Source organism: Ornithorhynchus anatinus, chromosome X3 (assembly GCF_004115215.2).
Source record: "Ornithorhynchus anatinus isolate Pmale09 chromosome X3, mOrnAna1.pri.v4, whole genome shotgun sequence".
Lineage (NCBI taxonomy): Eukaryota > Metazoa > Chordata > Mammalia > Monotremata > Ornithorhynchidae > Ornithorhynchus > Ornithorhynchus anatinus.
Window position 1 is genome coordinate 23,878,232 of NC_041751.1, and position 13,849 is coordinate 23,892,080.

A 13,849-nucleotide genomic window follows, 5' to 3' on the forward strand; every position below is an offset into this window, starting at 1 on the left:
CCTCCCTCCTTCGGAACACTGGACTCCGTTCTTCTCTGTGATCATTTTCATTGTTTCAAAATCCAGTCCTCGGTTCCAGGTCTCATTCTTTACATTCCGGAATTTGCAATCAACAATTTGGTGGCCATTTATTTGCATAGGAATCCCTCCGATTTAATGTTGATGTAGAGGGTTGTCCTTGCTTGTCTAGGACCAGCTGAGAATTATAATTTTCAGGGAAGCAGGCTTGGCCTACCGGAAAAAGCTCGAACCTGGGAGTCAGAGGACCTGGGTTCTAATCCTGCCTCTGTCACTTCCACCAGCATGACTCACCCCTGGCTCTGAGCCAGCTTACATGAAGTTTGCAACTCCTGCAGGCTGAGACCCGAAGAGCAGCAAACTGCAGGGATTCTGACATACGTTGCTGAAAAGATGTGTAGAACCAACACTCCAATCCACACTGTTTGGGTGACATAAAGAAGCAGTGAGGTCTAATGGAAAGATCAGGGAATTGGCACTCAGGAAACCTGGGTTTTAGTCCCAGCCCTGCCATTTGCCAGCTGTGTGACCCTTTGGCAAATCACTTAACCTCTCCATGCCTCAGTTTCCTCACTGGCAAAGGAGGATAAAATACCTGTTCCTCTCAAAAATACCTGTTTTTCTTACCTCTTAGGCTGAGTCCAGAGTCCTACTCCAGACATGTACTGTGTCCAATCTGATTTAGCTTGCCTCTACTCCAGTGTTCAGCACAGTGCCTGGCATATAACATTTGGGCTGGGAAAAAACGTCTCCAAAAAGGCCTATCTTTTCATCTGAATCATAATTGTTTCTATCCGGGCATGTTTTCAGGTAGAGTTTAATGTAGAGAGTTTTAATGTGGGTTTCATTTCAATAAACTGGGAAAGTAATAAATTTAAGATTGCCTAGCAGTTGTTTTATGTGGCTGCCAACCTGGCTGGTAACATTCTTAATAATTGCCAGGAACTGAAACATTTTCCAAAAATGTGATTTAGATTTTAGGATGATGTGTAGTCTCAGCCCCCATCAGCTGGATTGATTGGCAGTTATCTGCGTGCCTGCTCTGGTGGCTGGCGAAAGAGAGGAAGTTGCTCTTCTGAAAACAAGGTACCCAATCAACAATTGGGAGAAAGTGAAACAGCGTTGCCGAGTGGAGAGAGCATAGGCCTAGAGTTGGAGAACCTGGGTCCTAATTCCGGCTCCATCACTTATGTGCTGGTTGACCTTGGGCAAATCCCTTCACTTCTCTGTGCCTGTGATCCCCAGTGGGACAGGGACTGTGGTCCAACTTGATTATCTTGTATCTATCACAGTGCTTTGCATAGTAAGTGCCTAACAAGTACCATTCAAGGGAACCGGGAGCCAGTCATTCAAACCACCTGAGGAGAGAGGTGGCTGATTTCTTCTTAACAGAAGGGCTCGAACTCGATCCAGAGTGATGCTGTCTCTCTTTGTGGAAGGGCTTCAAGCCACTCCTCAAATTTAACCATTCTCTACCCCTTGACTCCAAGCTCGTTGTGGGCAGGGAACCGATCTACCAACTGTGTTGTACTGTACTCTTCCAAGCGCTTAGTACAGTTCTCTGCACACAGAAAGCTCTCAATAAATTCCACTGGTGATGATGATGATTTCTCTCTCCTTTTGGTGCAATGAGGGGGCATCTTTTTGCCATTGGGAAAGTTTCCAATGAGGTTCAAAAAAGTGCCTGAATCTGCCATGCAGGTCTTCTGGACATTCCTTCACTGACATGACACAAACATGAGTGTGGCCCATTAGTAGTACAATGCTCTGCACACGGTAAGCACTCAATAAATACGATTGAATGAATGAGTAAATCTGACTGAAATAGAGTTAAGTAACTGGCATCTTCATCGTTCAGAAAAAAGCCAAAGATAAATAGTGGTGTAACATGACCAGAAAGGGGACAGCCAAAGACTCTCAACTTTTCACTGGCAGTAAGAGCAATAATTATAGCATGTTTAAGCACTTATTAGGTGTCAAGCACTGAGGTAGAAACAATACAATCAGATCAGACACAGGCTCTGTCTCACGTGGGGCTCACGTTCTATCTACAAGGGAGGGAGGGAGAAGAGGTAGTGACTGAATCCCCATTTTGTAAAGGAAGAAACTGAGGCACAGAGAATTTATGTGACTTGCCCAAGGTCACGCAACAGGCAAATGGCATTGCTGGGATTAGAACCCTAGTGCTCTGACTCCCAGACCCATGCTCTACCACTAGACCATACTGCAGGACCTCAGTTTAAAGTTTAAACTGTTTAAAGTTAAGTTAAACTGGGGATACATATGAAGGAGTGATGGTTCTTACAGACTGAGTATTTTTCTGCTAAAGACTTCTCAAGGAATGAGACAGATCATTGAAGAAGGCAGTGCATTTAAGAATTCCATCATTCAATCAATCTCGATCCTGGGGGCATTCCCAACAGCAACCAACTAAAACTCTTCCCAGTCAGTTCCCTGGGCAGCAACTAAAGCAATCAATTAATCATTGGCATTTATTGAGCACTTACTGCATACGGAGCACAATACTAAGCACTTGGGAGAGTACAACAGAGTCGGTAGACACGTTCCCTTTCCAAGAGGCGCTTACAGTCTGGAGGGGCAGACGGACAGTGAAATAAATGATGGATATGTACATAAGTGCTGTGGGGCTGAGGGTATACATCCAAAAGCATGGGTGACATAGATAAGAGAGGGAGTAGGGGGAAATGGGCGCTTAGGCCACTTGAAGGAGATGTGATTTTAATATGGCTTAGAAGGTGGGGAGAGGGCTGGTCTGTCGGATACGAAGGGGGAGGGAGTTCCAGGCCATAGTGAGGACCTGTACCAGGGGAGATAGACCAGGGAGATAGATGAGATGGAGGCCCAGTGAGTAGGGCATTGGAGGAGCGAATCGTGCAGGTTGGGTTGTAGTAGGAAATCAGCGAGGGAAGATAGGAGGGGGTGAGCTGTGCTGTAAAATATAAACAAACATCAAACACTACCCATATCGATAAATAGCTTTCCTACGTCAGGAAACAAGCCAGGGCAGTGTTTGGGTTACTAGGATATTTTATGGTTCCTTCTACTTCCCTTTTTACAATTTAGTAGCCGTTCAAAATGAAAGTGGATTAATACCCCTCATTTCCTAGGTTAAATTAGTGTTTCCATGAAAACAATATCAAAATTGGGCTTGGAGATATCTCCTTGGAGATATATTTCCTATGCACTGAATATAAAAGTATAAAGGGCAGGGTGAAAGAAAAAACACATGGATTTAGTCACATCAACACTAAAATCTGAAGTTTGAAATGGGATAGTACTTTGAAATGCCATTTAAAGAAAAGAAAAAGGATAAGAGATGTATTTTCTTATTCCTTGGCCTGAAAAGCTTTTGACATATCCTGTTAAGTGTCAATTTATCATCTCCTTGGAGTAGCCTATTCCTTATTTCACAGATGGTAAAAGCAACCCAGAGAGTTGAAGTGACTTGCGCTAGATTTGCCATGAAACAGAAGTATGGCTAGCCCCTTCAAAGTTTTGTCAAAGAAAAATCAATTCCCTATTTATTTCTTCTTCATTTACGCATCTCTTAGCATGGCTCAGGTCAATCTGCTGCTTCTACCCCTTTATTGTGGCTATCGATTTCTCCTTCTGGAAGAATAATTCCTCCTTCCCTCATTTATAGGACCAAGAGATAAATGCACACCCCCCCAGGAAGGTATACAAAAAACAAATCATCCAACTATTAAGATGGTTGTGGGTAGGGAATGTGTCTGTTTATTGTTACATTGTACTCTCCCAGTGCTTAGTACAGTGCTTTGCACACAGTAAGCGCTCAATAAATAAAATTGAATGAAAGAATATTACAGGCTGATGGTAAGTCTCAAGAAAACTGAAGGACCGCACAGCCTGCACTAGGAAAGCCATACATACAACCCAAAATCTATTTTGGCAATATTGAGCTAAACACTGTGACAGAATTGTTATCTAGGCAGCTCATTGACCAACAAGGGAACAATAGACAAGGAAGCAGAAGCAATGTGGCCTAGTGGAAACAGCACGGCCCTGGGAGTCAGAGGACCTGGCTTCTAATCCTGCCTCCACCACTTGTCCACTGGGTGACCTTGGCCAAGTCACTTCACTTTTCTGTGAAAAGTGATGTTAAAAGTGATGCAGATGATACTGCATCTTTTACAGAGACTGTGAGCCCCACATGGGACATGGAATGTGTCCAACCTGGCTAGCTCGTATCGACCCCAGAGTTTAGTAGAGTGACTGGCACATAGTGTTTAACAAATACCATTTTTTTAAAATAAAAAAAAGCAGAATACCACATCAAGCAGGCCAGCATATCCTTTGGGAAGCTGTTAGAGTATGGCCACAGTCTGGTATAAGGCATCAGACCAAATCATAGGTCTACAGAGCTGTAGTGCTGGCCAATCTACTCTACCTTCTGGTGCGAGAGCAAAATCCTACACAAACCCCACATCTGACTTCTTGAGCAGTTCCATCAAAGGACCAGACTGAGCATCAAATGGCAAGACAGGATCATAAACACTGAAGCTTAGGAACAAAGTCACAGTCTCCCAGCACCGATGCTATGCTCCCTTTAACACAGCTACACAGGGTAGGGCACTTGAGGAAAATGTACCACAGTAGGATACCCAAACAGCTGCTGTGTTGGGAGAGCTGAAATTGGGAAACCGAAAGCAAGGACAGCAAAGGAAGCATTTTAAGGACACAGTAAAGCAAAGCCTCAGACAGTGCTGTATCTCAGATGAAAACCGGGAGTCTTTTGCCGCAGACAGACCAGCGTGGTGTTCTGCAATCAAAAAAGAAGTGGCTCTTTATGAGCAGAAATTCCCAAGTGGATTGAGAGACAAAGTAGCAAAAGCAAAAAGAATGCCAGGAGCTGCAAACATCAAACATGATAGCACAACAAGCGGCCCATTGTTCTTATGATCCTAGGCGAATTTCACTGTTCATGTCATCTATGAGTATGTAGGACCACTAAATATAAAGACCAAGAGTACACTGAATTAATGGATTGCTAAAGCTTCACTTCTCTATGCATTCAGCCCCCTTCCTCATTTATGGGACACAGGGTTTTATCAGAATGGGGGAGTCCAGAGCTCTAAGTAAACAAGCTGCTCTCTGTATCTGTAACCAGCTGATTTCATCTGGGGTCTCCTGACAGTTCACCCTCAAATATTCCCTTACTAATTTATGACTCTGCCAGGAGTTCTATTTCGCTTATCTCGGAACACCCTCAATATCTTCATTTAGAACCCAAAGAAGACAGTTCATTTTCTTTCAGGTTGTCTGTCGCAGTTCCCAAGATTCCACCAGTCTAAATACAGCTAAAAATAGTGGTTTGGATCTCAGGTCTATCTGAAATCCTTTGGACTGAATCCAACATGCCTTTAAGAGAGAACTTGCTTTTTACAAAAGTAACTAGGTTATTAATCAAACAGTGGGTTCCTTCTGAGTTTCCAAAAGGATCACATTTGAGGTGCATTCTGTAGTCATATTTACTATAAATTTGGAGCACTTTCTGAGTGCTTTAGAAACCACGTGATGCGGGGAAAATGCAAAGGACAGGAAGCCGGCGGAAGGTTTTGATGAGAGGAGAGGTGTCGGCTGAGCAACACCTCAGAAAATGTCACTGTTGACTTTTATACTGTACTCTCCCAAGCACTTAATACAGCGCTCTGCACACAGTAAGTTCTCAATAAATACGATTGACTGAATGAATCTACACCTTCACTTTCTCCAACCGGCAGATGCTCTTTATTTCATGACCTGTGATTCCCTCTCCCCTAAAAAGTGCACCCCTTGCATTTCTACCACCTGCAAGAACTAAATCCTTTACAACTCTGAAGTGCTCTGTCCCAAAGAGGACACGTGAAGCAGGAGAAGGGCTTGAATGTGACCTGGAATTAGCAAGCAGCTGTCTTAGGAAATACAAATGAAACTGAGAAGCTAACTATAAAGGATTCTAGAAGAGACATTGTTCAGCAGTTTCCTAGGAGGCAGAAAGTGCATCCACTCAACGGTCCCTGATGCCTGGAATGCTATTTATATTGGCTGTCAAGAGCAATTTAAAATTATCTGCATTTCAACTTGTTTTCACCAGTCAGGACACCAAATGTTTATTTTGAGTGTCTCTCTCCCGTATCTATTTCCAATAGGAAACAAACAGAAAAAAAAAGTTTAGTTTGAAGCAAGAGGGGCTACCCAATGCAGAGAAAACATCACCAATGGGATTTTAACTTCGTTTCACCTAACCAAAGCTGCATGTATACATATATAAAGATTATATACGTTATTACCATGAGACAGACACTTGGTGGTTGTATAGGAAAAGAAATTCAAAGTCTAATTGAAGCATTAGGCACACAAATGAGCATTATAAAATGGAAAATTTTGCATCTACGGAGCATTTTCCAACCAAAGAAAATGAGCAACATTCTTAGTCCCCCCAGCAATATCCCTGTGATTTAAAAATTCACTTTATAACCCTCATTTTCTTGTAAAAAGAAATTGAGAACTAGAGGAATGTTCACCATTATTGTTACCTATTAACCACACACAATGGGCTAAATGTTTTGACTATCCTAATAAACTGCCCTCATTCAGTTTGGTGGCATGATCAGAATAGTAAGTCTCAGCTCTCCACACGCAGAATAGCAACCCAGACCCTTATTTAAGCAGAAGGAAATGGTTCCTGATTTGCACAAGAGTCTTATTTCCATTGGAAAACTCAAAATTTAGGGAAGGTGAAGAAGGGAAGGATGGGCATCACTGTTTCATTCAGACTGTGAGCCCCATGCAGGACAGGGACTCTGTCCAACCTAATTGACTTGTATCTACCCCAGGGCATAAAACAGTGTTTGACACATAGTAAGCACTTTACAAATACCATTAAAAAAATTCCCAAAGAGGCTTGTGGTGTTTGAGAAACATAAACACCTGTTTCATCAGGGCTGCTCGATGGTGCTGACAGGGAGGACCTCTGTGATTAGTGCAAAGCAAAGCAAAGTAGGACTGCTGGTGAACTGCAGCTAAATGATAAACTGAACTCAAAGAGACATGAACAAACATAATAAGTGCTTAACAAATTCCATCATTATCAAACAAGAGAACATGGCTCAGTCAGCACTCTGCCAAAATCCAAGAAGTAAAACTGGACCTACTGCCAACCCCAGATTGTCTGCCTTAAAATCTCAGTGTTCATACCCTTCCTGCCACCCACCGTCTTTTTACCAACTCAACCATCCCAACCTCTCCTGTCAGTGCTTCAGGCATCCAGGAATATACTCTCCACGGCTTTCAACACCCAAGGTGGGGGTGAGAACCCAGAGGATCGTTTTGGGGTTCCTGAGTCGTTCCAGCCTCCCCGAAGCCTCTAAAAGTATAGTGAAAGTAGACCGGCATAGCTGCAGCATCCACAGGTCAGCTCTCTTAGAAGCCGCAGGTGAGGCTAAAGTTTCTAAGGGATTTTCTTATCTGTGTTGTGAGCACCTAACAAGCCAGTCTGAGGACCGGGAAAAGACAGAAGCAATGTGTGAGAGTCTGAGAGTTTTTTGGAGGGACCCAAATTGAGAGGGTTCATGACAGATGGGAATACCATGCAGTGTGGAAGGGATTTGATTACGGTAAATACACCCACTTCCGCCTCACCGATATTTCTGTGGGCCCGGCATTTTCACCTAGTTTCTTCCGGGGAGGTCTGATTTGTGCTCACCATTGGTCAAAATTTCCTCAGCGAATAATGCAATCTTCACCACTCTCATTGTCAACAGTGTTCACCATTTGAGCTCTCAAACAGTGGCTAGCTTCATCTGGGGTAATAGTCTCCAGAGACATCCTTGGTGGGCATGTCTTGGAGCCATCGTCATGGTCCTAGGTATCCAGAAAGCCCTTCGTACTGCACAGTAGACTTTAGAATGAGCATATGGATCGCTCCTTCAGCCGAGCTAACCTGTTTCCTAAAGTGATTGCTTGGTCACATGTATTTTCTAATATTCCCTTAACCTAAATCAATACCAAAAGCCTGACTTCCCTCAACATCCATACATCTATGTTAGCAGTCTGCCCCTGCCTATGGATCAATAGTAGTGAAATTAATGGAAATACATCTTTTATTTCCCTACTCGCCCTCCTTGGGTGAGTGGCTATCTCTGAAGCTGCTGTAGAAAGGTTTCATTTCAGGTAGAATCACATTGTAGGATTTTATTTTTTGATGCTTGCAATGCTAAATGCTTGCTCTCTTCAGCCACGTTCTTGCATTATTCCTCTGGTTCCGCTTTGGGGATATGATCAAGACAGCTCCCAGGTGGTTCTCAAAAAGTGATTTCATGGCCAGGAACCTTCTGAGAGGGGGAAAAAAAAGAAGAAAGTCTATTAATCCGGCTGGCTTGCGTTCACAATGTTCACTGCTGTTTTTAGACCTCACAGAAATCATTCTGTTTAAAAATCCTTTTGACTTTCCAAGCTAAGCAAAGGAGTGCCTGGGGATTCAGAGACTCCTAAACACTGCCAATTGTGGTAAAAGTGACCTCTACCTTAAGCAAACAAGCTAAAGGCTTTTTTATATCATTTACAGATCAAACTAGGCCCAGGGCTATTTCATTCTCATTTCATGAAGGAGTTTCTATGAAAACAAGTCACTATTTTCATTTTGCCTACAGACTGCCCCTTAAGAAATACGTCATACACAAATTCAATGGTGTTTGTGGCTTTTATTCTGTTTAGAGCATATTCCCCAGTTTCAAAATGTCTTGTAGGAACAACTCAGTTTTTAGTAGTCAGTTTTCCTCCCAAGAACCCGAGGTTGCAGTCTTGAGGAACTCTGGATTTTCAGCCCATCTCTGTCGCTGCATACACAATGCCCCAAAATTGTGCTTTCTGCGCCACGGTCTGCTGCATCCAGACAGATGTGTGTTGTCAGAAGAACATTCTCTGTTCTATATGAAATGTGTAGCGAATACAGAAATGGCAGAATGGTATCGCAATATATTGGGTCTTAGTCACATATTTATCGAGGTACCCAAACACTAATAAAATCTTTAAACTGGATCCTTTAACTCTGCATGTGTCCTCACTCTAACCGTAGATTAACTATTACAGTAAGTCATTTTAGTCTGAGATAATAATAATAATAACGATGGTACGTGTTAAACGCTTACTACGGGCCGAGCACTGTTCTAAGTGCTGGGGTGGATGCAGGGTAATCAGGTTGTCCCACATGGGGTTTACACTTTTAATCCCCATTTTACAGATGAGGTAACTGAGGCACAGAGAAGTTAAGTGACTTGTCCAAGGTCACAAAGCAGACAAGTGGCAGAGCCGGGATTAGAACCCACGTCCTCTGACTCCCAAGCCCATGCTCTTTCCGCCAAGCCACTCTGCTTCCAACTAAGTTTGAGATATGCTCAAACTAACCCAGTAATCTATTTCTACACATATATCAAAATACTTTACAAACAGCATTGCCTAGCGGGAAAGGCATGGGACTAGGACCGTTTGAATCCCAGCTCGGCCATTTGCCTGCTGCATGGCCCTGGGTAAATCACTTAACTTCTCTGTGCCTCAGTTTCCTCAACTGAGAAGCAGGAACGGCCTAGTGGATAAAGTACGGGCCTGGGAAAGTCAGAAAGTCAGAAAGACTTGCATTCTAATCCCGGCTCTGCCCCTCTCTGCTGTGTGACTTTGGGCAAGCCACTTGACTTCTCTGTGCCTTAGTTCCCTACGTGGGACAGGGACCGTGTCCAACTTGGTTAACTTGTATCTACTCCAGCTCTTAGGACAGTGCTTGGTACACAGTAAGTACTTAACAAATACTATAAAAAACAAACCAAAAAAATATGTAAAATGGGGTTTAATACTTCTTCTCTCTTCCCTGTAGGAAGGCGACTGTGTCCATGCTGATTATCTTGTCCCTACCCTAGCATGTAGTACAGTGCTTGGCACACTGTAAGTGCTTAATAAATACCACAATTATCAGTATTGTTGCTGCTACGCTGTAAGAATGCATGGTATCAATGAAGACCAGGGCCATTCCCATCCTCCCACCCAACACTGTGAAAAATGAGCCCCTTCCTTCCAGGACCATAGAGCAAGCAGAAGTCCCAACAAAGAATAGTATATTGGGAAGGTTGTAACTCTTTCTCATCTAGAACTGCTTGCCTGGATCAGTGAAGTACCCAAAGATTGCCCACGCCAAGCGCTGTGTAATTTACCTACTCTACCGTGGTTATTTGTAAACTATTGAATTTCAAATGGCACTGCTGATTGGATTCTATTCTGATTGGTCAAAGTGTCTGTCCTTCTCCCCTTAAATTGTGGGCCCCCTGTGTAACATAGTCACCTGTGTGCTTAATCTAGTGCCTTGTGTATTGTAAGCACTTAATAAATATTAATGAGATCATAATAACAAATATTTTGCTAATGTCTGCAAATATAGATGCTAATGAAAAACATTAGGTAAATCAAGTCCTGTCTGTCGCATGCTCATGTTATTTTCTTCTTACTATTACTATACACATCCAAAACTACTTTTGCAATATCTGCTAAATTGTAGGACCATGTCTACTTACTTTATTGCTTCCCCCCAAGAATTTAGTAAAGTGCTCTGCACACAGTAGGTGTTCAATAAACTCCATTGATTAATCAGGACTGATTGATCTATACTGACCAATGTGGGGTATAGTGGTATGATTAGTTCCCAACATTTCTAGGTCATACTCCTGTTACTAGGTTCTAGTGCCAAATTGCCTTTTTCAATAATAACGTGAGATTTCTCACTCTGCTTTTCTAACAGCCTTTCTGTTTTTGTTTTTCTCATTTTTTCTGTGTTTACCTAATACCTTGCATTTGTCTTATTGAATTCCATCCTGCTTTGAAGGGCCCTTTGTCCCATTTGTTTAGTTTGCTTTGAATTTCTTTTAATTTCCATGGAGGGTTTCCCAGCAACCTAGGCTGATGGAGACCCGGTTTATTGATTTTTTCCGAGGGCTAATGCAAAATCTAGATTTTCAGACTGGCACATGTAAAATGCTCTGGCTTTAGTGCAGCTGTTTAAACATTTTATGAATTAATTGTATGCCGAAGCATTTTCTAAATCTTTCCTGATAAATGGCCCTTTTACAAATGAATCAAAGCCAACGGTATCCTCCGGCACTCCCAAAATCATGACAGGAATGGCTGATCCAAAATGACATTGGGAAAAGTCCTATAAAAAAGTCATTGTAGCTTCAAACCCTTTACTCTTTTCTATAAGCCAAATGTTATATGCCTTGGGTAAGAACCAGAAATGGTGAAAGATTGAAAGTGTAGCTGCAGAAAGCAAGAGGGAGAGCTACTATAGATAACATTATGCATCAGAAAACAAAGAGAAGAAAATGGAAAGCACCAATTCACAAGGACGTCTTACAATTGGGAAACTTCTTCATTACTTATTTCCAGAAAACCACTAGAATTCGGCTAAAGCAAGCAGTATGACTTTAGAGTGTGTATCCAGGGTTCTAAAGGGCTCAGGTTCACAGATCTGCGTGAGATGGTTATTTTCCCAGAAATACTCTTTCTCAGAATTGTTCTCCCTATGTTCTCTTTTTCTTTCTTTTCCCGAGTCACAGTTTTCCTTCAAGATAGCTGAAAATGTTTAATGGCTGGAAGTGTGCCCAAACTGGAGAATCTCTGCTGCTCCGGGGGTCAGGGAGGGACCTAATGGCCAAGGGAATCATTCCCAGTCCAAGGTCTAATGACGTTATTTTGAAGATAACTAAAGCCTGGTTTGGCAGAATCCATTCATCATCCCGGCAGTTAATAAACATGTCTTTTCATCACAATATCTAAAAAGAGTCAACATGTCTGTCTTTTCACTAATCTTCTTTATAACATCTAAAAGTAGTGAATATGTACTATTAATATCCCTGCTTTATTGTTGAGGCAACTGAGGCAGAAAAAGAGGCTGGACCCTCCCCATGAATGCTTATAGCCAAAATGTCAAGATCAGACCCAGAATTGGCATTTAGTTATCCCGACTCCATGTCTGATGCTCAGGTTGTTAAGGTCCAACCGGTTAGTAGCAGCAGCAGCAGCAGCAGCAGCATCACTGCAGCAACAGCATTAATTGAGCATCTATCGTATGCAGAGCCTGTACTAGGACACTGGGAACAGCACTAGAAGAAAAGGACACCGTCCCTGCCCTCAAGGAGATTTCAATAATAACAATAATTACGTTATTTGCTAAGCGCTTACTAGGAGGTGGGGTGCATACAAGGTAATTAGGTTGGACACTGTTCCTGTCCCACACGGGGCTCACAGTCTTAATCCTCATTTTACGGATGAGGTAACTGAGGCCCAGAGAAGTGAAATGACTTGCCCAAGGTCACACAGCAGGCAAATGGCGGAGCCGGGATTGGAACCCGTGACCTTCCAACTCCCAGGCCCATGCTCTATCCACTGCGCCGTGCTGCTTCGTGTCACTAGGCCATGCTGCTTCAAGAAATAGACTAGAAAGTTCTGATGAAGAGTGGCAAAAATCCCATGAAAATATTTTAAAATATTTTGAAAAAGCGGCACAGAGGTGGTAGTGACACCCGAGATCTGCTTGTAAAACTGGAGTCACAGATGCTAAAAATAAAATAAATAAATTGTGGTATTTGTTAAGCACTTACTATGTGCAAAGCACTGTTCTAAGCGCTGGGGGATACAAGGTGATCCGGTTGTCCCACGTGGGGCTCACAGTTTTAATCCCCATTTTACAGATGAGGTAACTGAGGCACAGAGAAGTTAAGTGATTTGCCCAAAGTCACACAGCTGGCAAGTGGCGGAGCCGGGATTAGAACCCGTGACCTCTGACTCCCAAGCCCGGGCTCTTTCCACTGAGCCACGCTGCTTCTAAGACCATCAGGGCTGGTTGAAACCAACTCTCTAAGGGAGGCTTGTTGTCAAGCTGGGGTAGCCCCCAGGAGATTGCCTGAGGATGATCTCAATATCAGCATCAATGATGAATCAATCAATGATATTTCATCAATCCATTAAATTTACCGAGCGCTCACTGTGTGCAGAGCACTGTGCTAAGCACTTAGGAGAGTACAATACAACAGAGTTGGTAGACACATTCCCTGCCCACGATAAGCCTACAGTCAAGAGGGTGAGACAGACATTAATACAAATAAATAAATTATGGATATGGATTATAGGTGCCGTGGGGCTGAGGGAGGGGTGAATAATGGGTGCAAATCTAAGTGCAAGGATGGCATGGAGGGGAGTGGAAGAAGGGGAAATGAAGGTTTAGTCAGGGAAGGCCTCTCGGAGGAGATGTGCCTTCAGTAAGGGCAGGGACTAAGTGCTCACCCTGGACCAAGTGTGATTACATGACATATGATACATGTGATTACATGTGATACATGACAGGTGATTAAAACTCCATCCCAGGCCCACAAGAAACTCCTCACAATAGGAGAAGACAGATAAAACATGATAAAACATAATTCAAAATCCAATCCTCCATAATTCAACAATTGAAAGGCTTAACAGTAGGAACTGGATGGTTCACTGCTGCCAAGTGGGAGTGGGAATCCCAGTTTTTGGCCTTCCAGCTACTCCAAGGAGAACCATCCCTGATCAAAGGACTTTCCCAAGTGGTCATTTTGGTGCTCTGCCCACAGTAAAAACTCAATACTCTTGATTATCAGTTCTTTTTCCACATTCCAAAAATTCCTCTCATGACGGTGGGAGTGAGGCCTTCCAATCTTCAGACAGCCCCTCTTTACATTTCGGCTTTCCTCCCCACCTGTGCAAGCCCCCACTACTCCAATTTGTAAGGACAAGAAAATATAGT

The 13,849-nt window shown here is 43.0% G+C and overlaps 1 protein-coding gene across 2 annotated transcripts in view; it reads right to left on the reverse strand.

The window, feature by feature from the left end:
• Positions 1–6,876: 6,876 nt before the first annotated feature.
• SUSD1 (sushi domain containing 1) overlaps positions 6,877–13,849 on the reverse strand; it is a 145,863-nt gene continuing 138,890 nt past the window's right edge. For both annotated transcript variants that reach the window (XM_039910667.1, XM_029053619.2), the window contains one exon: positions 6,877–8,372. In XM_039910667.1, the coding sequence (XP_039766601.1) occupies position 8,372 (1 nt within the window). In that variant the 3' untranslated portion in view covers positions 6,877–8,371. The remainder of the gene's footprint in view (positions 8,373–13,849) is intronic.